Raw genomic sequence first — 27,869 nt, 5'->3', positions numbered from 1 at the left:
ATGCACACATGCACACAGACACACACACGCACGCGCACACACACATGCACACACACACGCACACGGACACACACACGCACACACAGACACACACATGCACACACATGCACACACACACGCACACGGACACACACATGCACACACGGACACACAAATGCACACACATGCACACGCACACGGACACACACACGCACACACAGACACACACATGCACACGAACACACACAGTGAACACAGCCGTTATGTCAGCACAAGTTTCTGCTGTTTTTCGAGACTGAACAAAGTACGAGCTCAGGCTGAAAGTAGGTTTAAGAAAAATAAAAGTACCATTTAGTTTTATTGATTTCTTCAGAGCAAATAAATAAGAAAACAGTAGATAAATCGATTTGATTGATTCATAAATCAAATATTGTCATAGTCTAAATATTCACATGTAATTTACAGTCAAATAATAATAATGATGATAATAATAAAAGTACCTTTTAGCTATAGTTTATTTTATATAAGTAGTAGTCTCAGCTTTTTAGCCACAACTTGGTTTGACCCAAAACAAAAACAAGAAGCATGTTTTCATCAGAAGAGCAGAATGGCAGCTCGGATTTCCACACAATCACTAAGTTTCATTTAGAATATTTTTTCATTATATAACACTGAAGTACGGAAATACAGATACTGCAGTCATCAACCAGATTACGTTTTCAGTATTAGTATTACCATTATTTTCATCTTAAAACCAGGAGGATAGAAACGGTGGCTTAATTATATTTATATATCCATTTGTATCTCATCATATATATATATAATTTTGTAAAGTTGAAGGTTGTTTCATTGTCCACAGTCCACATTGAAGAAAAGCAGGAAAGGATCCGTGCTAGGAGGCCAATGAGTACAGCAGCGGATAAAGTCACACATGAGGAAGGGAGGATGGATAACAGAGGTGTGCTAAAAGCCAAATCTGCACTTGTGGGTAAACAGCATAGTTAAAGAGAGAGAAGGGATCCTACACGGGGATACGATATCTAAAAACATGGCAGCAGTGGCAGGGAGGAAGCAGACTGACTGTACGGGTGAAGGACGGGTGCACAGGATGAAGCCTGATTCAGAGTCGTGATTAAAACAGTGAAGGAACAAAGTCAAGTCTTACTTTCTGTTTGACTATCAGTGTTCGGTTCGTTAGACACCAGAGACTGATGGAGAAGTATTGAGTAGACTAGAGAGTGGATACGGTTTATTAAACTGTCATCTCCTCCTGTCTCCTACTGACTTTTGTTCTCCCCAGTTGCACTTTGTATACAAGTTTAATGACTGCCTACTAATGGACCACGAGTCTTAGTGGGAGGGGGGGCACTCGGATGAGTGTAGACTGGTTTTGCCAGCAAAAAACTTTATTGTAGAAAAATGTTGTTGCCTAAACACACACAGCAAAGTGTTTAACCCATGTTTTCCTAACCCTAGCCCACTGCTACGAGTGCTGAACCATTACAAAGCTGAATCCTGCTATGTGCTAAATAACGAAGAGGAGAAACATGTGTGTTTGAAGAACAAATGGTACATTTATTGTAAAAGGCTTGTGATTATGATGCTAAATAAAAGGTTAGCCCCTGATTCTGTGATCAGACTTTACTGTTTACACTCTAAAAGTGTAGTTTGGCTTCAGGGGAAGAAGCTGATCCAAAATCAGTGGCGTTTATGTCGAGCGTGAGAAAAACACAAACACACATGTGGGCACAGGAAACTGGGGTTAGCGAGGAATAGTTGCTCAAGTAATATTGGTCAAAGCTTATGCTGATGGTGATCGATGAAGAAATGATGGGACTGTGGGGACAGGAGGGAGGGTTACACGTGGGCTTCAGAACACTCTGGACCATTTCAGTGATCGATTGCGTCTGTCAGCAGAGTATAGAAAAGGTTTTGGCTGTCCAAAGCTGCAATCAAGCCACGAGGAAACAGAGGGAGGAGAAGGATGCATGAAAGGATGGATGAAAAGAAGAAGCAAAGTGAAGAAGCTGACCGTGCACTCTCATGTGCCGGCTCCTTAACTTTCTCACATCACATCACGCTCATATCTCTCTAACATCTCATCCTTCCTCTGCAGCGTCCCAAACACAAGTCTGTTGTCATGTTTCCCTCCCATCTTAACCATGTCCTTTTTCTTCTTCCTCCACCTGCCTTTCTGTCATCTTCCTTTTGCTTTCCAGCTTCCACCAGCTCGTCCTCCTTTGTTTCCATCCCCGCACCTCCTCCTCCTCTTCCTCTCTACATGGGGAACACCAGGAAGCCTGAGAAGGTGGAGTATTTCCATCCTCCCATTAGGTTTCCTCTCTCCAATTTGAGGTAGGCCCGGTCTCCCTTCTCCATGTTGATCAGAACACCGTTGCTGGCTGCCTCACGCGTCACGTCCTGGTCCCCGGCAAATGCTGAAATCACGGGCCAACCGTTGTGCATCAGGCTCACCTGGATGAGAAGGACAGACGGCGTACAGAATGAAACGTGTGGAAAAGAGACAAACAGTCCTCACGTTGCTCACAGAAGCAGGAACATATGGCATGGCAGACTTCCACAACACAATAATGATGCTTCCATGTGGACTAACAGCATCGTATTTCTGGACTTGTCATATTTTAAAGAGGAAATGCGTGCAGTGATTTCATTTGAAGCTTTGTGCTCTGCACATTATCCACTTGTAGAAAGACTTAACAGAGATATGCACTCACACAGTGTCTGATTCAACAAATGTTTCAGTGGGGAATAACATCTTCTTCTTACAGAGAGACGACGCTGTGAGCGTTGTGTCCCCTCCCTCGCCCGGCCCAGGCAGTGTTCAAACCTGACAACGGCTTTCATCGCTTCGCTTCTGAGCTACAGCAGAAAAACAAGCACTCCCTAGATATATGTTTCCCCCTTACACTTCACTTAAACAAAGCCATCGATTCGTTCTACCTCTGGTACCTGCAAACGTCTGTTTATGCAGGAACACACTTTATAAACCCTGTGAGATTACAGACCGTCCTGTGAGAAGTCTCACTGCAGCCTGATAAGAGAAGCAACACAATGTTTCTGTTGTACTTTCATCAGGTTCTTGTTTTTTACAACACCAGGGTGGCTGATGTGAGTTTGTTATGTCATGCTCCTATTTTGAAATACAATCATAAGATGTTAAAATGTGCCTAAAACTAATTATTTTCTGCAGGAATCACTGACGTGACAAATAGATTTTCCAGCATAAAAAGTATTTATTAATGAGAATAATAAAAAATGCTGCCGATAGCTCGGTCTCTAGCTTACACCAGGCAGTATAGATGCGAGACGCTTTCACCAGGCTGTGTGCAGTGAAGCTCCTCGCCGGGTGAAACTGTCAGCCTGGAGTTTGACTGTTGCAAAAAAAGAGAAAGTGAAGCTGCAGGAAATGTGTTGGGGTTTTTTGGTCACACCAACACAATTTTCTTGCATTCACTGGATTTCCCCCTCTCTCCCAAAATGAAATTCAACTTAAAAGTTTGCTTTTTTGACCTTTTCTGATCTGATGGAGACCCAGAGTACACTCCAGAGGCAGATGTGCAGGCTAGTTAATAATCTAGGAATCTATTGGAGGCTGGAAATGTCACAGAATGACCTTGGAAGGGCAATCAGCCATCGATATCTTATTTTTCTCCAAGTGAAAACTTTATGGTCACACCTAACACACAAATGAGTAAATGTAACAGAGTATATTGTATCTTCTTGGATGGCTAGATGGATTAAAGATGGGCACCTTTAATATTCTTCTACCACGCGTTCCTTTAAATTACCAACATATGTTGTCATCTGCCTCCTGGTGCACAGAAACAACACGCTGGCTGTTTGTGTCTGTGCAGATCACTCTGGTGTAGCAGTGTTTTCATTTTCAACAAGCTGACTGCAGTTTGAAAGATTTTGATTCCTTAAACAAACGTCATACAGGCCATGTTACCTGTCTACATGATCTTTGCAGTATGGACATCAGGAAGAAAAACTCAAATTTACACCTGAGAGCCAAACATGTCAAAATATTTCTGTTTGCTCTCAAAAACTGTAAAACTGTCACCAACTGATGGAACACAGTCATAAACATCCCATAATTATGCACTTATCCAAGTCATTCTGCCTGATGGTCAGGAGAGTGTGTGTGTGTGTGTGTGTGTGTGTGTGTGTGTGTGTGTGTGTGTGTGTGTGTGTGTGTGTGTGTGTGTGTGTGGTGTGGGCAGGAGATGGAGAGCCTGTCAGAGTCAAGGGCTCTCTTGGCCCAGCACTCCTCTTAATAGCAAACTGAACATGGCGACTCAGACTGTATCTGCATGTGTGGGTGCGTGTGTGCAGCTTTGAACCGTCGGCTTGTGAATCTGATGGAAAATACTCAGACTATACTGAAATTATTTTTTTAATTGTTACAAAGGAAACGCGGCAAAGGTCGTGGACAAATTTACATTTCACTATCGGCTGAAAACGCAGTCGCTGAGTTTATTACACCAGATAAATGTGAATTATTTGCTTTTACATTTAAAATGAAGTATTAGCTGAAAGACAGATTTGTTGCCACACGTAAAATATCACTCTTAACCACTCACTAAAATAATCGTAGATCTCAGGCTAATATATGTGAGACATTGGACAGATTTCAATTTCATAAAATAGAAATTTCATCAGTAAAGCTGAAATTAAATTCATTGCTGTCACCAAACATTTTTTTCCGTCTCTGACTGTGCTGTACATCACAGTAACAGGGTTTGGGTCATGTTTGGGTCATGTTTGGGTTATGGTTGGGTTATGGTTGGGTTCAATTTAATTCAATTTTATTTATATAGCGCCAAGTGACAACAACATTCACCTCAATATCTTTATATTGTACAGTAGATCGTACAATAATAGACACAGAGAAAAACCCAACAATCATATGACCCCCTATGAGCAAGCACTTTGGCGACAGTGGGAAGGAAAAACTCCCTTTTAACAGGAAGAAACCTCCAGCAGAACCAGGCTCAGGGAGGGGCAGGGCCATCTGCTGTGATTGGTTGGGGTGAGAGAAGGAAGACAGGATAAAGACATGCTGTGGAAGAGAGACAGAGGTTAATAACAGATATGATTCAGTGCAGAGAGGTCTGTTAACACATAGTGAGAGAGAAAGGTGACTGGAAAGGAAAAACTCAATGCATCATGGGAATCCCCGGCAGCCTACGTCTATTGCAGCATAACTAAGGGAGGATTCAGGGTCACCTGGTCCAGCCCTAACTATATGCTTTAGCAAAAAGGAAAGTTTGAAGCCTAATCTTGAAAGTAGAGATAGTGTCTGTCTCCTGAATCCAAACTGGAAGCTGGTTCCACAGCAGAGGGGCCTGAAAACTGAAGGCTCTGCCTCCCATTCTACTTTTAAATACTCTAGGAACAACAAGTAGGCCTGCAGAGCGAGAGCGAAGTGCTCTAATAGGGTGATATGGTACTACAAGGTCATTAAGATAAGATGGGGCCTGATTATTTAAGACCTTGTATGTGAGGAGAAGAAGAAGCAGAACGTTAGCGGCCATCCAGGTCTTTATGTCTTTAAGACATTCCTGCAGTTTAACTCATTGGTGTGTGTTATCTGGCTTCATGGACAGATAGAGCTGGGTGTCATCTGCATAGCAGTGTAAATGTATGCTATGTCTTCTAATGATGCTGCCTAAGGGAAGCATGTATAATGTAAACAGAATTGGTCCTAGCACTGAACCCTGTGGAACTCCATAATTAACCTCAGTGTGTGAAGAGGACTCTCCATTTACATGCACAAACTGGAGTCTATTAGATAGATATGATACAAACCACTGCAGCACAGTACCTGTAATACCTACAGCATGTTCTAATCGCTCTAATAGGATATTATGGCCGACAGTATCGAACGCTGCACTGAGGTCTAGCAGGACAAGCACAGAGATGAGTCCACTGTCAGAGGCCATAAGAAGATCATTTGTAACCTTCACTAAAGCTGTTTCTGTGCTGTGATGAGCTCTGAAACCTGACTGAAACTCTTCAAATAAACCATTCCTCTGCAAATGATCTGTTAGCTGTTTGACAACTACTCTTTCAAGGATGTTTGATATGAAAGGAAGGTTGGAGATTGGCCTATAATTAGCTAAGACTGCTGGGTCTAGAGATGCTTTTTGAGTAAAGGTTTAACTACAGCCAGCTTGAAGGCCTGTGGTACATAGCCGATTATTAGAGATAGGTTGATCATATATAAGATCGAAGCATTAATTAATGGCAGGACTTCTTTGAGCAGTTTTGTAGGAATGGGGTCTAAAAGACGCGTTGATGGTTTGGAGGAAGTAATTATTGAAGTTAACTCAGAAAGATCAATTGGAGAAAAAGAGCCTAACTTAACATCAATGGTACTAAGAGTAGCTGTAGATAATATTACATCTGTGGGATGATTATTGGTCATTTTTTCTCTAATTATAAAAATTTTATTTGTGAAGAAGTTCATGAAGTCATTACTAGTTAACGTTAAAGGGATGGTTGGCTCAGCAGAGCTCTGACTGTTTGTCAGCCTGGCTACAGTGCTGAAGAGAAACCTGGGGTTGTTCTTATTTTCTTCAATCAGTGACGAATAGTAAGATGTTCTGGCTTTGTGGAGGGCTTTCTTATAAAGCAACAAACTATTTCTCCAGGCTAAATGATGATCCTCTAAATTTGTGACACGCCATTTCCTCTCCAGCTTATGAGTCATCTGCTTTAGGGTACGTGTTTGAGAATTATACCGCGGGGTCAGGTACTTCTGATTAGAGACCTTAGTTTTCACAGGAGCTACAGTATCCAGAGTCGTACGTAGTGAGGAGGTAAAATTATTAACAAGATAATCGACCTCTGTTGGAGTAGTGTTCAGATAGCTGCTCTGCTCTGTGTTGGTACATTGAAGATGATAACAGTGGGTGGATTATATCCTTAAACTTAGTTACAGCGCTTTCAGAAAGACATCTACTGTGATAAAGTCTACTCTCCACTGCTGTGTAATCAATTATTGTAAATGTAAATGTTATCAGGAAATGATCAGACAGGAGAGGGTTTTCAGGAAACACTGTTAAATGTTCAGTTTCTATGCCATATGTTAAAACAAGATCTAGAGTGTGATTAAAGTGGTGGGTGGGTTCTTTTACATTTTGAGAGAAGCCAATTGAGTCTAATAACAGATTAAATGCCATGTTGAGGCTGTCATTTTTAGCATCTACATCAGGGGTGTCAAACTCAAATACACAGTGGGCCAAATTTCAAAACTGGAACAAAGTCGTGGGCTAACATTAATATTTATTGAAAAAAAAATCTTCCTCCAGATATAAGAATGAATCTTTTCTTATGGACTCAAACACGTTTTGCTGAAAAACTGAATATGGAACAAGCAAAGCTTAATACTAAACAATATATATATTAGCTGTATAATACCAGTAGGCCAGCTCTAATAGTAATTTGGTATGGCTTTGCGGGCCAAATGTAATTAGGCTGCGGGCCAAATTTGGCCCGCGGGCCAGAGTTTGACACCTATGATCTACATGAATGTTAAAATCACCCACAATAATTATTTTATCTGAGCTGAGAACTAAATCAGATAAAAAGTCTGAGAAATCAGACAGAAACTCTGTGTAAGGCCCAGGTGGACGATAGATGACAACAAGACTGGTTTCTGAGTTTCACAGCTGGGGTGGACGAGGCTAAGCATCAGGCTTTCAAATGAATTAAAAGTCTGTCTGGGTCTTTGGTTGATTAATAGGCTGGTGTGAAAAATTGCTGCCACCCCTCCCCCTCGGCCTGTGCTTCGAGATTTCTGGTAGTTAGAATGACTCGGGGGTGTTGATTCATTTAAACTAACATAATCATCCTGCTGCAACCAGGTTTCTGTAAGGCAGAGTAAATCAATTTGTTGATCAATTATTAAGTCATGTACTAACAGAGACTTGGAGGAGAGAGACCTAATATTTAATAATCCACATTTCACTGTTTTACTCTTTGGTTCAGATGTGGATACTGTATTGTTCTTTCTTTGTAAATGTTTATGTTTAAGTTGTTTGTTGCTGGTTTTTAGTTTGTTTTTTGTCTGTTTGGGAGCTGACACAGTCTCTATGGAGATGGGGGGGGAGGGTTTGGGGGGGGGGGGGTAGCAGGAGGAGAGAAGCTGCAGAGAGGCGTGTAAGACTGCAACTCTGCTTCCTGGTCCCAACTCTGGATAGTCATATTTTGGGGGGTTTAATAAACTTGTCCATTTTTCTAGAAATGAGAGCTGATCCATCCAAAGTGGGATGGATGCCGTCTCTCCTAACAAGACCAGGTTTCCTCCAGAAGGTTTGCCAATTATCTATGAAGCCCACATCATTTCTGGGACACCACTCAGACAGCCAGCAATTTAAGGAGAACATGCGGCTAAACATGTCACTCCTGGTCTGATTGGGGAGGGGACCAGAGAAAACTACAGAGTCCGACATTGTTTTGGCAAAGTTACACACCGATTCAATATTGATTTTAGTGACCTCCGATTGGCGTAACCGGGTGTCATTACTGCCGACGTGAATTATGATTTATTTTACGTTTACCCTTAGCCAGCAGTTTTAAACTTCCTTCAATGTTGCCTGCTCTGGCCCCTGGAAGACGATTGACTATGGTTGCCGGTGTCTCTAGCTTCACATGTCTGAGAACAGAATCACCAATTACCAGAGTTTGACCCCCGGCGGGTGTGTCGCCGAGTGGGGAAAACTGTTAGACACATAAACGGGTTGGTGGTGCACCTGGGGCTCCTGTTTAAGACTATGCTTCCTCCTCACCGTCACACAGCTGCCCTCTTTCCCCAGCTGCTTGGGGTCTGTCGGGGAACAGCTAGCGGGGCCTACGCTATCTTCGGCTGCACCAGCTACAGGGGCCTGGCTAGGGTGAATGAAGGGTGCGAAGCCGAGTCTCCAATTCAGTAATCTTGGCCTCCAGAGCTGCAAATATGCTACATTTGTTACAGATATCATTACTGCTAAAGGAGGCCGAGGAGTAACTAAACATCTGACACATTGAGCAAGAAAGTGCAGGAGAGACAGGTGAAGTAGCCATGGTGCTAACGGGTCGGCTACGAGCTAAGCTAAGCTAGTGAAACAGTACAGGGACAGTGAGTGAATACTTTGGCTATAAATTAGGTAGTGAGTACACAGAGAGTGTGCTTCAGCTGAAGCACGTGAAGATTATACTATGAAAAAAATTTATCTAAAAGTTGTTAGCTAAATTGCTAAGCAGATAAGCTACTCAAAAACACCACTGTCTTTGAGCAGAAACAGGAAGTGATACTCTACCACAGAGAGAGCGACACCAAGTGACAGCGCCCCTGTAGCTGGTGCAGCCGAAGGGTTATGTTTGGATTAGGTTTGGTTCATGTAAGGGTCATGTTTGGGTTAGGTTTGGGTCATGTTTGGGTTAGGGAAACCAAGATGGAAGTTCAGTCGCCAAAGGCGGCCGGGCTTCAATGCACAGGCCTTCCTTAGTCTCCACTCAGGGGTCCACATGGTCCCACTACAGACCTGTAAGAGGGCTTTATTCCACATTCACAATTGGGGATATCAGTTGTTTTTCAGTTGGATTAGAGGAGGAGGGATAGGTGAGGGGAGAGAGGGGGGGGGGAGAGCAATGGGGGAAGAGAGGGAGAGAAAAGGAGAGAGGGAGAGAGAGAGGGGAGAGAAAAGGAGAGAGAGAGTGGAGAAGAAAGGGAGAGAGAGAAGGGAAGAGAGAGGGGAGGGGGAGAGAGAGGGGGGAGAGGGGAGAGGGGGGGAGGGGGGGAGGGGAAAGGTTAGGTTTAGGGCTCAAATAAATCCCGGCATGGGGTTTAGTGAGGTCAGGTTTAGGATAAGTCTCAGGGGTGGGATGTTAGAACAGTGTGTGTTGAATGGGACATAATAGCACTAGAAACATATATAGAACAATAACTATCTACATCACACCAGACTTGTGTTTCTCAACATCCTTTTTCATGGGATACATTGTGTCTAATTTGGCAATCCAAACTTTTCCGCCCTCCTCCTCTGTTGGACTGACCATCTGGGATTTGCCGGTATCACAGTCACCTTCACAGATTCCCAGCCATGAGATAAAAAGTGTCTTACCAGGTACGTATGGGTGTTCTTTCTCTTTGAGATATTGTGCCTGTGCTGTGTGAATCTGGTCAACAGTGTATTACGTGTCTCCCCGACATACTGGATACCACATTTTGTACAGGTGACCAAGTATATACAGTATTTAGATCTGGGCCTTTGCACTGTTAGGGTTAGGTTAGGGTTAGGGGGGAGACTAACCAGAGGAAAGCAATGGAGGTGTGTCGCTATGAGAGGAGAGTGCGTTGTATGCGTCTAACCTCAACTTTGAACATCCAGTAAAGTTTCAAACAGCAGTCAGAATATTAAATCACTTCAGCATCTTTGCGTTTATTGAGCTAAAAAGATATCTGGAAGTTATAAACAGACATAGGTTAAGTGCACTCACGAAGTCTTCATCTGTAAATGACTAAATTATGAATTGTTATTAACACACCTAAAGCATTAAACTAAATTGAAGGTTATAGGAAACTATATTTGATGAGTGATGATCTTAATCAAGCTAAACCTTCTCATCAGATTAAAGGCACCGACTTCTTTCCAGTGATGAAGGACTGAATGATGGGGTAGACAGCAAAGACATTTTAGTGAGCAAAATATTAAATATAAAGTCTGTAAAACGAAACTTTTGCTCAGAGGCGATCAGATGTACAACAGCAGCAGGTCAAACTTTGACAAATGTATCCCTAACTGTGGTTGATGGCCTTCTAAGATTCACTCACAGAGTCGAAACTCTAACTGTATTTCATGGATGGCATCCATTCATCTGAGACACTGCCTCAGCGTAATGCTTACATTTAAAGAACATCATGTACACAATAAAATGATCTCTCTGAACAGCTAATACGCGGACTGATGAGGCAATTTTTGAAATCGAATATATACACCGGGGATGCACAATCTAGACATTTTTGCTGATAACCAGTGATTTCCTTTGACGATTCATCTGGTGACACTGACACCTTCAGTACTTCTGTATGTGTCTAACTGGAGGTGAAGTTTTGCATTTGTGTTGCAACTCCAGACTGTGAAAAAGAAAAACGCTGCATTAGTGCGTGCATTGATTGATTGTAGTCATTACTCTGTTTCCAAGAGTCTTCAATCACTGAAGAGAGATGAGCCTGGATTGCTTCAACACAAATACACTAATATCAACACTGGATCCCATCCTGCTACGCAAGCTTCATCAATATCTGCATCACTTCAACTGATCTTTGAGTGATAATGTCCAAAGGAAACAAGTACAGAAGCAGAGAAATCTAATGCACCTCTTAGTCGGAAACATTACTCTTCGTTGATGAATGTATGAACTTGTATTTTTATGTACCAACTCTTTCTTGTTTCAAATAAAAACATGAAGTACTTCCTCCACCATGTCGAAAATCAAGCTGGGCCCAGTTAGAATACAGATGAGGATCACAAAGCTAAAGAGAACATTTTATGTGGAGAGATGCATCCGAAGACTCCGGGTTGGCCTTATTAACCCTTCATATCATAATATAAAATAATCATTAGAAGGGGAGCGACAGGAGAAGCAGAAAACCAGGCAGAGATATCAGGATGGGAACACAGACGAACAACAGATGAAAAGTAGGCCATTAAACACAGGAACAGACAGACAGCAGAGACGGAGGGGGGACATGGTTCGTGTCCAGTGTGCGTGTAATGCTTCCAAAGAGAGACAGAGGCTGCAGACAAGGAAAAGCCAGCATCACTACATCACTCCGTTACCCTCAGATAAACACAAGAGCACACACAACTACCCGGCCATTCAACCAAGTCACTCCTGGGGACACCTACAAACCAAGCCTCCATCCCTCCAGTCCCACACGGTTCCCCACATATACATGAAACACACACGTGATCTCTCTGTCAACATGTGTTCCCCTGCTGTCCCTGCAGACTTGCAAAATTCAAACATGGGCTTTTCTATCAGGTAGAATCGGGGTGGGGGGCTGCACATGCTTTGTTAACCCTTTAAAGCCGGTGGGAGCGGGCACGCTCTGTTTTGTGTAACTATTTTTAAATCCCGGTAGCTCTGCAACCACGTGAGCTAGCGCAATAATTTTTTTTGCAAATGAAACCTGAGGAGTTGTACTTACATCTTATGCCATCAGCTTGTCCTCGGTCACAGTTTCCTTCCACATATAACTTTGCAAAAACTGCATAAAAAGCACTTGCAGCAACACAAACATAATATTCCAGAAACACGCTTTGCGGATCCGATCAGCTGTTCATAACACTTCCTACGTCCATCAGCGCGAACTATCACATGTCCGCCATGACCTGCCAGAAACCGGAAGTGATGTCATTTTTGCGGAAATGTAGTTTTATACCATCAGGGCCTCATGAGCCTATACTGGTGTTTTTAAAAGTTATGTTTGACTTTATGACTTTCTGTGTTGTTTCTGGGATGCTTAGGACTCATATTGCACTGCTGGAAATAGTTTATTTTGATGCATATGCTGCTTTTTTGCAAATTTGCATTATAATATTTATTTTCGTTTTTCCTGCAGTATATAAAAATTGGTGTATTTCAAAAATAAAACTATGAAGACACTCAAAATAAATTTCCTGTGGTTAGAAACTATTTTGTGCAACTTTTTTGTATTTACAGTTTTGAGGGATAAGCCTCTTAGATTTCTCTAACTAGAAATATATGTTAAAAAAACAAAAACGATTTTCAATATTTTTGTAGTTTATTGCACTTTTTTGCAATTTATGTAATTACTATGCACTTAATGCAGACATATTATTAAAATCTGGGCTATAACAGTTGTATTGATGTATAGCAACTTGAAATGCTCCCAAAAATGGCTCCACAGCATGTAAAAATATAATATAAGCTCTGGCGGACTTGGTTCTATGGTAGGTCTTAAAGGGTTAAAACACAGTGACAGGACAATGAGGGGACAGTGCCAAGTCGGGCTCCAACATGTGAGACACAAGAGCAGCTAACAAATCATTTGATAGCTTGATGATGGTTTTAATTCAGACTGTAACACATGAGGTCAGAAGACATGAATAAAGTTTTCAGATTTGGATGTTTCTGCGTCTCTGACAGGGTCAGTGATGTATGGTTCTAATAAAGCTGTGACAGTGGAAGGATGAGGCTGCGGTCAACACACACACACACACACACACACACACACACACACACACACACACACACCTGTACAAATAAAGAAAACGCATTGGCTTCTGTGTGGCCATCTACCCACCCTCACACACACTTTCAGCTACACCTACACCCATTCAATTAGCAGCCATAAATATAAAAGCATGATAATAGGGCTTCGCGTCATGTCAGGCCGCGATCGATCTGCATTCATTAATGCATAAGCACCAATTAACTGGCTGAGTAATGGAAAGGAGAGACAGAATAACGAAGGAGAGCGAGAGAAGAACGAGGGAGCGCAGAGAAAGGCAGGAGGATGTCGGAGAGGGCCGAGAGGCAGCAAAGACAGAATCTGTCTTTCTCTATGTAAATAGGATTTGTCTGACGTCTCAGAGCTGCACTTAATGTTTAACGACACGATGACATCCTGTTATTGCATCATCAAGTCCTGTCCGGTTGTCTGTCTTGACATGACAATGATACTCTTCTGGTTGTTCCCACCCTTTTCATCTTTCTTCTTTTCAACACGTTTCCTTTTCTCTCATCGGATCATCTTTTGCTTTCCCTTCTTTTCCCCACTGGACCTTTCACATTTTCATCCACACAGAGACAGAGTGATGATACATAAGCTACATAATGCTGCATCTGTCTGAGGACTGTGACACCTTTAAAACAGCAAGTTTCCAAAGTTTTCTAACGTTCCTCCAGGGTCATTGTGAAGATAAAGATAACAAAAACAAAAGAAGGCTGTGTGCCTCAGTGGGTGAGGATGGATGATATTCTGTATGCACTCTAAGTCAAAGTGCGTGCCTCTGAAATCATTTAGTGGTAATATTGTTTGAGAAACGTTGAATATATTAATTGGCCCACTCCTATTAGTTAGCATCCACACATTAATTTCCCTACACAGCAGCATGAGCAGAGGAGCTCAGACGTCCCCATCCACCTCCGCCAAGCCGAGCAGAGTCATCTCTTTCAAACTAGAGGAATATATAGAAAACAAGGATTTACAATGAGGATGGGATTCAAACCCACACAACAGATTAGCAGTGCAGCGCCTTAACCACTTGGCCACCTAATCAGACACCTGCGGTCCTTCGAGCCTGGTTCTGTTGGAACTTCCTTCCTGCTAAAAGGCTGTTTTCTTTGCCACTTTCACCAAGTGCTCGCTCATAAGGGGTCGTCAGACTGTTGGGCTTTTCCTCCATGATTGTCGCATCTTTATCCTTTAACCCTTTCAGACCTACCATAGAACCAAGTCTGCCAGAGCTTATATTATATTTTTACATGCTGTGGAGCCATTTTTGGGAGCATTTCAAGTTGCTATACATCAATACAACCATGATAGCCCAGATTTTAATAATATGTCTGCATTAAGTGCATAGTAATTACATACATTGCAAAAAAATGCAATAAACTACAAAAAAATTGAAAATCGTTTTTGTTTTTTTAACATATATTTCTAGTTAGAGAAATTTAAGAGGCTTATCCCTCAAAACTGTAAATACAAAAAAGTTGCACAAAATAGTTTCCCACCACAGGAAATTTATTTTGAGTGTCTTCATAGTTTTATTTTTGAAATACACCAATTTTTATACACTGCAGGAAAAACGAAAATAAATATTATAATGCAAATTTGCAAAAAAGCAGCATATGCATCAAAATAAACTATTTCCAGCAGTGCAATATGAGTCCTAAGCATCCCAGAAACCACACAGAAAGTCATAAAGTCAAACATAACTTTTAAAAACACCAGTATAGGCTCATGAGGCCCTGATGGTAAAAAACAACATTTCTGCAAAATGACGTCACTTCCGGTTTCGGGCAGGTCATAGCGGACATGCGATAGTTCGCGCTGATGGACGTAGGAAGTGTTACGAACAGCTGATCGGATCGGCAAAGCGTGTTTCTGGAATATTGTGTTTTTGTTGCTGCAAGTGCTTTTTATGCAGTTTTTGCAAAGCTGTATGTGGAAGGAAACTGTGACCGAGGACAAGCTGATGGCATAAGATGTAACTACAACTCCTCCGGTTTCATATGCAAAAAAATTATTGCGCTAGCTCACGTGGTTGCAGAGCTACCGGGATTTAAAAGTAGTTATGCAAAACGGAGCGTGCCAGCTCCGACCGGTTTTAAAGGGTTAATAATGAAAATGAAGCACCTCCAGCTGATTGCTGTGATTTGTCTCTGTGTAAATAAAACAGAACTGAATCCAGAGTAAATGTAAACAGGCCCCGCCCACAGTCAGGATGAAGGAATAATCCTGAAGCGCTCTGCTTTCTCTGAAAGGAGCACCAGTGAAGGATGTTAGCACATTAGCACATTAGTCATGACAAATGAACAGTATGGAAACAACAGCAGTTCCTGGTGTAACACAGCATTAACAGAAGGACTAGTGATAACAACCACAATAGGAATATTCATAGATAATTACAGCACTTCTTAATGGACGAGCAGTAAACCTGAGGCTTCTGGCTAAACTCAGTAAATTGATCATTTTATCATGCTTTGCATTTTGGGCTTTCACTGCTTCACAAGCTGAATCATTATGTGAATGTGGAGCATGTTTGCTGTTATTTAGGTCATCTCTGTGTTTATTTTCTGCTATCGACCATCTTCTCTATTTTCAGATCTGCTTGATGCACCGTTTCATTAGATGTTGAGGAAACAGTAGCTGCGTTCTCGAATAAGGAAACGAATCTGAAAGTGGGTAATGGCTGTGTTTTGTAATCATTTTAAAAAGGCATTTTTTACCCTTCCAGATGAAACATGTGCATGAAAGGAACTCGGAGACAAAGCTGTGTGTGCAGAGCGACCGTATGCTGCTAATTTGAAGTTACGATTGCGAAGCGAGAGCATTATTGTTCCCAACGCATCACAGTATGTGACAACGTGTTGGTATAACAGTCATATATTAGAAAAAGCACAGTTATTGTGTAGTTATTGTTCACTCTGATAACAAATATACACAAAGTATTCTGAAGCGCTCTAACAACACCAGAATTGGCCTCTCCAGTCTTCAGATGTATTAACTCAGTGATCACTGCTGCTTCTTCTCCTTTGCCAGCTGTCTGACTGTCACTGTCCTTAATTTCTGCTTCAGTACGTCTGATTGTTTGCGTTTGGTAGCAGGAAGCCTCATTAGGAATGAATTTCCAGATGCCATTTTGAAAACAGGCACAGCAGAAATGACTCAATGACCAAAGCAGGTACGTTTGAAAGAAAGCTCACAAACTCTGTGGTCACAAAGTTTAACAAAAGAACTATTTGACCCTATTTCAGCATTACTTTTACATCTTAACATGAAGTCTTTTTGATCCGATTTCCTGTATTAAAGGCTCAAGATAAGGAAACTAGCAGCTGTTACACCACATATTGTCACAGAGACTAACGATGTTTTTCACCTCGGTCTCGGTAACGGGCCTCTGGGGTCATCTCCTGGCAGTTTTAATACCCAGAGAAAACCAAAATGTGTAATCTGTTGTTGGCGTCTACCACACTAACTTGTCCAGTCACACTGAACTGTGGGACCGTTTGGCTTGGTCCGTGTGTTTCATTGAGCTGGAAGTAAACGTGTTCACTTCACCTGGCACACCATTACTGTGTGTGTCAGACAGAGCAGAGAGGCTGAACTCAACCATAAAGTCACAGCATCGTTTGACTGTCGTTATCAACCTTTGAAGAAGAAAATCTGGGTTTCTGTGTAATCAGTGATATTCATATACGAACGCAGTTTGGAGACGTCCAGTTTGTTGCAGCTGTGAGTGAAATCTTTGCACTGTTTGCACTGTTATACTTAAAGAAGTGCTAACAATCGCTGTGTCCCAATTCAGGGTCTGCACGCTTGAAGTACGCATTTTAAGTGTGATTACGTCACCGCCACGCGACGACGGCTGTCCCAATTCGAAGTGTACTTCAAATGCATACTCCAAATGCGCCGTCGATTTCCCCAAATATCAAGCGTGGTCCGGTGCACGCTTCCTGGTCCCATATATCCCACAATTCATAGCGCGGCGGTGGGTGTGGATAATTTTGCCGCAAAATACGGCAGAAGGGAGCGGCCAAGAGTGAACTGTCAAAAGTAAGTACTGAATATGACGTCACTTATTTATGTGCAAATGTTTAATAACGAAGAACATTAAAACATTGCTGTTGGCCACATGTCGGCAAAGTTATGTGACACTAGTGATGTTTGTACTTTCAGCATTAACTTGGTTTTAAAGCCATATATATATATATATATATATATATATATATATATCATCATAATAATCTGACAATACTATAATATTATATTTACATTACCACAGTGAGATGATTTTAGTCTCATTTAGTCTCATGTAGTCTCATGAACAACATCAGCTAATTGTTATTTACTAGCTAATCTTAAATGACTGTTCAGTACAGAAATGAAGCCCAACAATCATGTTTTACAGTCCTGTGGTCTCAGCCTCAGATACTCAACTAATCAAAGTGATGTCATGACAAAAATGAAGGAACAAAACATTTTTCTCCTTCATTTCTGTCAAACAAAGCTGTATGTAACATTTCTCGCGGTTAGTATCATGGTTGCTAGGCAACCTGAACAGCGCGACGAAGGCTAGACCGTCCCATTTCACAAGCCTCTCACTTCCGCACTTTTTGTACTTATAGTACGCGCCGTACGTAGTACGCGTAGTGCGCGTACTTCAAGCGTGCGGTCTCTTAATTGGGACAGAGCCAATGTGTCCCGAGTTAGCAACAGACTTATTGTGATGAGGATCGGGCTGATAAGCACTGACGGCATCACTACAGCAGCTGCTTTACTGAAGGAGTCAAACACACTGAACAGCTCCAGCTGGAGTGTTTTATAGCAACATTTACTGAAAATGCTACATTTTCTTTCATCTACACAGTTGATAACAGAATCTAAACACAACATAATATCAAATATGAGTGTCGTCATTATTACATTAGAGGACAGCGATGTTACTGATAGCAGCCGATCTTTCCTGGGCGCTGTTCTGGCACTCGTACCAATTTAATGCAAGTCTCATTCGAGTTGGATGTTTCGGGGTATTTGTTGATGTTTTCTGACATGTTGTAAACAATCAATGAATGATGTCTGAATGTGGATCGGCACGTGCTGCCTGACTGTCATCCACTGATGAAAAGTTGATTTGGTGCTTTTGTAAAGAGTTTCTGTGAAAATGATCAAAAAATGAAACAGCATTTATTCAAAGAGATGGAGGCAACCAGAGCAAAGGTCACAGCTGAACTGTGCACACACACACACAGACTCACACAGGCACAAAAACAGATCTTAACAAATGTCAGCAGATCACACCCGTCTTCATCAATACTGCCTCGGGGAACAACATCATTAATTTCAGGAAACCGCTGGGCAGAGCCTTCAACTGTCTTTTTTTTTTGTTGTTGTTTTTTCCCACTGGTGAAAGTCAGGAAAACATGCAACTCTGGATCTGTTGCCAAATGTCAAACCACATGAAAGATAATTAAGACAGATCATCTGAAAACTCCAACAAGACCAGATGGTCCTATGAGTCTCTAATATTTATATTACACACACCATAAGCCAGAGGAAATTGAATATACCCACAATTCAGCTACTTAAATTATTTATACCATGCAATAAAACACAGAGTACAAGAAAGACAAACGTCAAAATCAAATAAAAGCTGAATATAAAATTATACTGAGCAAAGCACTGAACCTCAGACTAAGTACCCATCATATCATAATGCTACAGTGTGTACTGTCTGTGGTATTAACACAGCTGCAGACGTGCAGACACACACTGTGCGTCTACTAAATGCAAGTTGTTTTTACTCTGGTAATTAACAGGAAGCGGTTTTGTGTGGTGCAGCCACGAATGGCTAAAAGTTGTTTCCTATAATCCTGAGATCTAAATGTAAATATTGCTCTTTGTTTAAAGAGATGTCAGTGAGATATGTAAATCACATTATGTCCTAATGACTCGTTTGTTACATCAACCATGTTTGATTTAAAGGAAATTAATATCCAAAGACGCCCGACTCCTCCTCTCTTTCACACATGAGCATGAATTCAGTGCAACATTTGCAAGACTGAGCTTCATTAGATAAATACGACACCAAGCATCAGACTGTGTGTCACTGTATAAATCTGTGTGTCACTGTATAAATCTGTGTGTATCACTTCAATCAAGTTGTACCTGCCACCCTTTGGTGGAAAAACAATGTAACAATATATCTGTGAAGGTTCTCAGTGTAACAATGTAACAATATACGTCATTTAATTGAAAGGATAAAACTGTACTGTCCTCTGACGCAGTGAAAACAAGTGTGTGTGTGTGTGTGTGTGTGTGTGTGTGTGTGTGTGTGTGTGTGTGTGTGTGTGTGTACTATAAATGAAAAGCTTAGATGCTCAAATACAGAACATTTTGAATATATGTATTCCACATGAATCATAATATTGTGTATCTGTTAATTACCTCACATTTTAACGATCTTCTGTACATCCGCCTGTTTATCACTTCACTCTGGAAGAACTCAGTGTTTTCTAATCAAACGCTTCATCTTTTGACAATCGATACCGCCCAACCAAACTCATTAAAATGTCAGAGTGTGCACAAAACGAACACATGGCAAACGCTGAAAGGTGACTTTCTGTTTGACCTCCTGGCATATTTTTCATAACACAACCAAAAGGCATAGCTCTGCATGCTTAGATTCTTATTAGTGTCGGCTGACTATTGATGAGGATCAGTTAATTGGGAAATTTACATGATCTGTAAATTATAATTAGCATAAAGTAAGTCCAAGAATAAAAACGGGAGAATCTTTAGTGCCACACTAATGCAGAGCCACAGCGGCTTATTGAGGAAAGTATCACCGTGGATACATCCTCACTGTTATTAACACCTGGCAAGATTTTTTTTCTTCTTCAAACACATGTTTTCTCACCTTTTATGGGGCATTTAAGTGTAACAGAGCTGGAAGCTCAGGAGACCGGAGTGGCACAGATCACAGGTACACCGCTGGAACAAACCCAAAGCACAGACACGTGTGTGCTGTAACCATGTAGCTAACAGGACAACAAAAATGGATGTTGTTTACAAATGATGTGATATTTTCACATGAGGGTGGATCAACATCACCCAATGCTTGTGTATCAACTTAGCACAATGTGGTGCCTGTAGGGTGGTTTTACATTACAGTTGAGCCCTGAATCACAAATGCTAATGGTGGTGCCCATTTAGCTTTAAACCGCAGCTGATCACTGTATGTGTCCTCGTATATGTACGCTTTATATAAAATGTAATACAGTGATTTTTAGATGAGCATAACAGCTGGACTGGTGTGAAAGAGCAGAGCGACTGATTACCTGTAGCAATGCTTACCCTCGCCACACTTTCTAAGTCGAGAAAACCTAAGAACAGATAAGATGTTTATTTATGAGGCTTTGACTCGCCTCAGATTTCCACTGCATGAAATAAACACACAGGAGCAGAAGCCTATCGTATTTCTTTTATTTGTTATATTTCATGCAGTTCATTCTGTTCATGGTGCAACAGATCCATATGCAGTAGTCTGCTCCACATTGATGCTAGGTTATCTGGGTTTCAGTCTGTGCTTTTAATTGAAGCTACGCAGTTTAACTTTTTCCAGCAATAAAATCAAATAAATATTATCATCACGGTACATTGTGCTCCATAATTATAATGTGTATTTGTTGACCTTTATCAGCATTACTGTGCCAGTCCTTGTTGTAGTGTTTAAAGCTCTACATTAGATACACTTTTAACAAGTGACAGGTGCTAATGGCTTCATATATCACGTGTTGGCGCTACACTGGGAGCTGAGGCGGCCTTCAGTTTGAAACAAGCTGTTTTAGCTCCTTTTAAGGCCAACCGCCCTTTTTTCTCCGGCTTACAAACACACAGAATATGTGAACGGCGGATGGGTGGTGCCTTTAGTGGTCGACGCCAGAACTGTGCCCGAGACAACTGAAAGAAAAATACTTTGACATCATCCAAAGTCAAGAAGTGTTAAAGACTTTAAAGTTCAGTTCAGCCATCTTTCATATGGGCGTCCAGCATTTTAACATAAAAGCATCAAAGACCACTTTTTAAACAATGTTCGTACGCTTGTTTGGATTCAGTGCTGAATAGACGAGGCAGCAGCCTCTTCTAGCTTGAAACTACGACCGTTCGCCATTTTCAGAAATCATTTTTTAATCTTTTGGCGTGATGATTATTTGCCGCGTCTTAACACATACCTCGGGTGAGGTAACGTGGCCTCCCATTTTTGTGCTTGTGTCTAATAAATGTGTTATCTGCAGTGGAGAGCAGCACGGAGGAGTCACGCTATATTAAATAAACTGTTTGAGGATATTTAAGTACGTTTAGGAGGAATGTGGCTTATGCAAATCTTCATCTCAGTGGTGTGTGCACGTATCAATCTTTAAAAGTGTTTTTAAAACAGAATTTGCCAACACTTTGATGAAGTGGTGCTTCTATGGCAAAACCACTTGAGACATGACGAAAAACTATGGCCTTATGTAACGCAGCAACATGTATACTGTGAAGTTATAGATCATATATAAATATTCTTGGAGCGTATAATTGTCAAAATATACGCCTATTTATTTAAATAGATTTTTAATACTGCACGTTCTTAAAAAAAAACAGATTTGAGCAAATCTGATTCAAACTATGCTCTTTGTAATATCTTATTACGCTGTGTAATCAGAATAATTACTTTTAATGTAACTAATAGCAGCACTGCTCAGAATATGAAGCAGTTCAAATATTTAACGTTTTGCTCCAAATGCAATTTTTTACTTTTAAGCTTAAACAACTGATGAACTGGCATTCTTTATAATATCATTCAGATAAATGTGATTTCATGTGTCACAGTAAGTGACGACAGTCACCAACGGTGATGGTAAACATGCGTCTCAGTGTCAGTGTGGATGTGGCAGACTAACGTTATTTGGGCCCCTGTGGTCTTCTTGCTGTAGTGAACTCGGCGACTGCATGACTCCTGAAATCGTGTTGAGCAGCACTTCTGTACCTTTGCTCTGTATAGCAATATAAACATCTGTATATAATCTGCTCCTATTGCACTTCTGATTACATGCAAACTGTTAGCCTGTATTCCTACATGTGTAACGACAATAAAGATGTTTTATTTGAATGACCTCACTCACTTTAAGCTGAGAATAAAAAACGTTGCCTTGGGAATACATGTAGGTGTGTTAGGGACATGTGCAACTACATGGTCGAAGAGCTGTGTGTAAAAGGTAACATTTCTTGTTATTGGGCCGTGTGCTATGAGCAGCTTGAAGTCAAGCCTCTGGGTTTTTGCTCTAAATGGGAAAATCAAAGTAACAGAAAGGCCTATAATACACACAGCGTGAGGCATTTTAGCTGTTCTTTGTGTCACTTTCAGAGCTACAGGCCGGCTTCGACTTGAGGCTTTTATGAAAGCTACTTCTGAATATGCTCACATGCTTAAAATACTGCTGTAAAATATCCCCTTTTTACATTATATTTTTCATAATGTTCTGCTGGATCTTTTACTAACAAAAACTAGGATTGTTTACAGGTCACTAAAATGAATATCCAGTGCAGATTTCACAGAGATAATTGAAACCAATTTTTAAAACAATGCAAACATCTACTTAGTAATAACAAGCTGCTGATAATAGGCTGTGATCCTGTGTTTTGATAAAGTCAAAGAGCTTATTAACCTCTGTTTACTACCTCCAGTAATTTTCCATATAGATTATCACGGTCTTCAAAAATGCACAAAAATAAACATCTAATTAAAAATCAGCCGACTGAATCTGAGAGGACTCAGAGTCCACCAGCACCTGGTGTGAGCGTCTTATTGATATTTGAGTTACAGATGTGAAACATTCAGGATTCATGATGTGGAATTTATTTCTTTTATTTGTTGTGAGTGCTGTGGCACATGCTGGAAATGCAACTCATTCTGTGGCAACATATTTCACAGCTATAGAGTAAGTGATTTTTATAAACACTGTAAATAAGCCCCTGTTAGCCGACATGGATGGCCAGAGCGATACGAGTTGCCTTTAGATGGGAGAATATGCCGCATTTCATTTTCCATATGTATTTTTAATTCGGAGGCATAAAGCAAAGACACCCACATTACCTCTCTGAACCTCCCAGATAAACAGGCAGATGAGAGGGAACAAAATGTTTATCCTTTCCTACATGTATGCAGCATTCGCTAATCAATAGCGACTCGTGATATTTGGCTTTTTCCTGTCTCATTTGCTCGTTCTCTTCCCGTTTGGTTCATTATGTCTCCTTTTCTCTTTCATGCATTCCTGTCTCTCCTTTCCATTTCTATCATCCCCCATTTTCCTCTCCTTTGTCCTCTCACCCCTGTGCGCCCACCCCCTTCCTCTCCATCCCCTTGTCCCTCTTTTTTTTTTAAATTTACTCTCAACTGCTCCTCTTTTCCTGCTGTCTTTCGTCTCCTGCATGCACCACAGTAGCTGCCTCTAAGGCAATCAAACAGTGGGAGTTTTCAACACAGCAGATGCGCTGGATGGATGGGAGGAGGATGAGTGGAAGAGGTTGAGGGTGAGCAGCACGCAGGCTGGATGCTTGGAGGAGAGAGGACAACCTACACTGGTCTATTTTATGTCAGAAAACATGCCAGAACAAAGCTTCTTCGAATCATCCACAATCAGTTTTCAACAGTTATTGATTTTAAAATGTTTAAGACTTCAGAGGGCTTATATTGAACAGGGCTTAGCCCAAAGTAAGTTTTTACTCTTATATCTCGTAGCTATAAATGATAATGTGACCAAGAGTCAAGCGTTTGCCATGCAGCATCTTCTGCACACACGAAATGACCGGGAGCATGTGGCAAGCCCGACGCAGCTTTCCCTCTCAAATATCGCCCGCTCTCCTCGCTGCTGTTATTGTTGTTTCTTCCACTGCCATGCTAATTAATGCAATACTCCAATAATAATGTATAAGTAGCAAAACATAATGCCAAAGCCTCAGGGGAGCCAACAGCATAATTACACAACGGATTAAATTGCAAGACTTACATTGTAATTAACGCTGTGTGGCTTGTAAAGCATCATCACGCGCATGTTAAATGTTAGAAAGGCGACTGCTTAAGAGCTTCCTATCACTTGACACATCAAAAGAAATGTGGAAACTACAGCTAAGCTATAAGAGGAGTTATTAGTGGGATAAAAGAAGACGTGTGACGGACCACGCTCCAGGCGGTGCATGCGAGTGTGACAAACAAATAAATAGAAAACATGTTACTTCTACTTAAAACCTGTTTGTGTGCGGCGTTGTGTGCTTGAGGGAGAAAATTAAAATGCCTGTCTGTGTTTGCTCTCTTCAAAATCTCCTCTAAATAATCAAAATCTTCCTGTTGTCTCATTTTGTCAGGAAACAGACAGAGGGGGACGTCGCTGTCCGTGGTGCTGAAAGCAAAGACGCCACGCGCCCCTCGCGCTCACCACAGCAGCCCCGTCCTCCTGCTGCTTACACGGGCTTCATTTGGCTCCATCCTCTGTGCATGTATTGATTAATTATGATTGGCCCAGCAGGTGGCGGAGGGCTAGCTTTCACACTATTAACGGCGGCCTCTGCTGTCGTTGTCTCTGGAGAAAGACTCAAACACCTAACGACCGACGGTGCAGCTCATGTTCGGCTTATATGGGCGAGAACATCCAGCTGTCACGCAGTGTGGTTGAAAAGCAGAAAAGCACAGGTACACACACGACAAATACACAAACAGGCGTTACCTGTATAGTTTGGCGATTGTAGACTTTAACTACGTGGAAGTTAAAACTGTAAATTCCTTTCCGTGGTGCAATGAAGTTACTTCGCTCTTCGTCAAAATTCCTCCCAACATTTACAAGAACCTGAAAGACAGACAGACAGAAATTCACTGGTACAACCGCTGTGTGCGAAACACAACTGCAACCAGCTCAAAATATTTTTATTTCAAAACTGACTTGATGAGGAAACAAACTAATTTGTGCTGCGCTTTGTGAGAAAATGGATCCTTATACAGACAAATCCAGAATTTCTTCTGTTTATTTGGTGTGGAATTGACGAATCCATTCAACCCACGTGTTTCTGGAGCAGACACCCTGTTAAGACTCTGTGCCCCCCCCCCTGGCCCCAGACCACACACTCAGATTCACTCATGTAGATGGAAAACTCTGCTTTTTATCGGGGATTTTTCTCCTTGTCAGAACTTCTAAACTTTAAGGGGACTGGGAGGGAACTTGATCGAGCTTTCAAATGAATTTTTCAATTATGCACTCCTGCAGCCAAATGTCTGATTTTATGGATGGAGGCGAATTATGACGTGAAATTGAACGGCAGTTTGAGGGAGAATTAACCTTTAACGGCAGCCGGGTAGGATCTCACTCTCGTGACCTTCCCTTACTAAATTATTTGGAGAGATGTCAGTCCCCATATCCCACCCGTCAGCTCAAAAAGTTGAGATATTGAAAAGCCTCGCATACCTGGCTACACAGCCACTTTACCAATAAAATTTACCTCCTAAAAAATGAACAGTCTGTTATCTCCGACAGCCAACACCACCGGAGACACGACGCATCTGCGCACAGCTCCGCCGCTGTGGTGTTATCTACCCCCCAAGTTAACCCGCATACTTGTTTTTCGTCTTTCTAATGGTCTTACGCAACATGTCTGTCGACTAAGTGGAGTATTTATTGCGCACAGTCTAAATTCGTAGTTTGCAGGAAGGCGAAGCGGAATATCTGTGGTGCTCTAACGTGCAGGGGAAACGCCAGTTTTATTCCTGACGCCTTTGTGACATCGACTAAATTATATTTTACCCCCACCCCCGCCATCAGTAGTAAAAACTGTCTTCCCAGCATATTAATAGAGTTCACCTAAAACAGCGCGCATTCTATAGTCTACACAATAAAAACAGATGAAACTTTTATGTCTTACAGAATTCCTTCTTCGGGTTGTAAGAAGATTAAAAACAGACAAACACTGAGCTGGAATCGTTTTTCTTCTCTGTCACATCGGACTATGTATTTTGTCTCCTACCCGATCGAAGTAGATGACCATAGTCCGGTTGCTCATCTCGGAGGGCTCGTGGTTGGTGTTCCGGACTGCGGAGAACGCCACCTTTGCGCTTCCCGAGCGCACCGAGATCCCGAGCGCTGTGCCCGTGGGGTCCGAGGTCGGGTTGGAGTCGCACACCACGAGGCACTTTCCCTCCAGGACGATTGGCTCCGTCTCGTTCTGAGCGCGGACCGGACTCGCCGCAAGCCACACGGCACTTAAAAGGCAAAACGCCAGCATGCCGGAACCGAGCAGTGAACTTGTTCAGGTCGTCTTCACACCTCAAACCGGAGTGGGTCTGTTCCCCTTTAAAAAAAAAGTCAGGTAGGAAGAGTTTCCCACTGTTCCTCGATTTACAACTAGGTGCAACTCCGCTGTCTTGGATTTAATTAGCGTAACGTGAACTCCCTGGCGGAGTGTCTCAAACCCAGACGGTTTAGTTTTAGGCGTCTCTGCTCCTGTTTTTCAACAATTGCTTTATTAACCCGTATCTCCAGGCGAGTCCCCAGTTTTCACCTGTTTCCTGTTTTCCCACCTCTCAGCAGCTTATCTGTCACTTGGAAACACAGTAAGGGAGAGTCGTGCGCGCAGCGGAAGGGCCCTGGACGAGTGACGAGGCAGCAGAACTCATAGCGCAGAGGGGGGAGCTCCGTCTGCTCTGTCGCGCGCGCTTGAATTATTGATATGGGGGATATGAGAGTTTCAAACACAAAAGGCTCAGAAGGGACGCGGCGCGCGAGCGAAAGATGCTCCCGCCCAGGTCCCACTTTTTCTTTTTTTATCTTTTTTATTTCCACAGATCCCCCCCCCCACACACACACACACACACACACCCTCCCTGCCTCTGTAACGGAGACTCATCATCGGATTAGCGCGTGCGCGTCTTCGATATTTTCCAATCACTGCGTGCCGACCGCCCCCTCCCCGCCCCACTACTTAAGAGAGCCTCTCTCTCTCCTTTTCTCTCTTTCTATTCCTGCTCCATCCCAAACTGCTGCTTACAGTCCATCTATCTATCTATCTATCTATCTATCTATCTATCTATCTATCTATCTATCTATCTATCTATCTATCTATCTATCTATCTATCTATCCATCCATCCATCTATCCGTCTATCTGTCTATCTAACTACAGACAGATAGATGTGTTGAAATAATGCAGAATGTGCCAAATGAGCACCGCTGGGAAATAAAGACATAAACATCAAGTCCTTATTTTAAAGATTATCGTAGTGATTTAGTGTCACTGAGTAAAACGTAGACTTTCACTGCCCTGCAGTGGGGCTAGGTGTATCGATCTCCAAAGCATCAATGCATCCAATACAGTGTTTAAAGCATCGATGTCGTGTCAATAGAAAAAACATAACTGGATCATATAAGATCACAGACTGGTTACAGGAACCAGGGTTGCAGTATTTTCAGCGACTACTCTTCACATGAAGTATAATCAGAAGTATCTTCCACTCGGTTCATAAGCCATCGCGTCACTTACTTCCCTAAGTGAGAGTAGGCCTACATTAGTTCTTTATGGCAGTGTAAAATATTGATATGCATATGC

At 41.9% G+C, this 27,869-nt stretch overlaps 1 protein-coding gene and 1 pseudogene across 2 annotated transcripts in view; both read right to left on the bottom strand.

The window, feature by feature from the left end:
* The window catches only part of LOC146515989 (uncharacterized), a 71,911-nt pseudogene extending 54,453 nt beyond the window's left edge, over positions 1 to 17,458 (bottom strand). The window contains exon 1 of the transcript XR_014875183.1: positions 7,215 to 17,458. The product of XR_014875183.1 is annotated as an uncharacterized LOC146515989 (transcript). The remainder of the gene's footprint in view (positions 1 to 7,214) is intronic.
* On the bottom strand, positions 304 to 27,072 carry cbln1 (cerebellin 1 precursor). Its single transcript, XM_085167160.1, has 3 exons — positions 26,294 to 27,072; positions 25,006 to 25,125; positions 304 to 2,454 (listed from the first exon to the last, which is right to left on the bottom strand). The coding sequence occupies exons 1-3, from the start codon at positions 26,549 to 26,551 to the stop codon at positions 2,257 to 2,259; spliced, it is 576 nt and encodes a 191-aa protein (XP_085023286.1). The 5' UTR covers positions 26,552 to 27,072; the 3' UTR covers positions 304 to 2,256.
* Positions 27,073 to 27,869: the final 797 nt, after the last annotated feature.

The sequence above is a fragment of the Neolamprologus multifasciatus genome, chromosome 7, assembly GCF_963576455.1.
Source record: "Neolamprologus multifasciatus chromosome 7, fNeoMul1.2, whole genome shotgun sequence".
In the NCBI taxonomy this organism is placed as follows: domain Eukaryota; kingdom Metazoa; phylum Chordata; class Actinopteri; order Cichliformes; family Cichlidae; genus Neolamprologus; species Neolamprologus multifasciatus.
The sequence above is the reverse complement of the archived record's forward strand: the minus strand, read 5'-3'. Positions and strand labels throughout refer to the sequence as shown.

Excerpts from the sequence above, each read along its gene's own strand:
- cbln1 (XM_085167160.1), bottom strand. The coding sequence starts at position 26,551 with ATGCTGGCGTTTTGCCTTTTAAGTGCCGTGTGGCTTGCGGCGAGTCCG. Across the intron at positions 25,126-26,293 it reads TGGTCATCTACTTCGATCGG|GTTCTTGTAAATGTTGGGAG; the intron begins GTAGGAGACAAA and ends TCTGTCTTTCAG. Across the intron at positions 2,455-25,005 it reads ACAATCGCCAAACTATACAG|GTGAGCCTGATGCACAACGG; the intron begins GTAACGCCTGTT and ends CTTCTCATCCAG.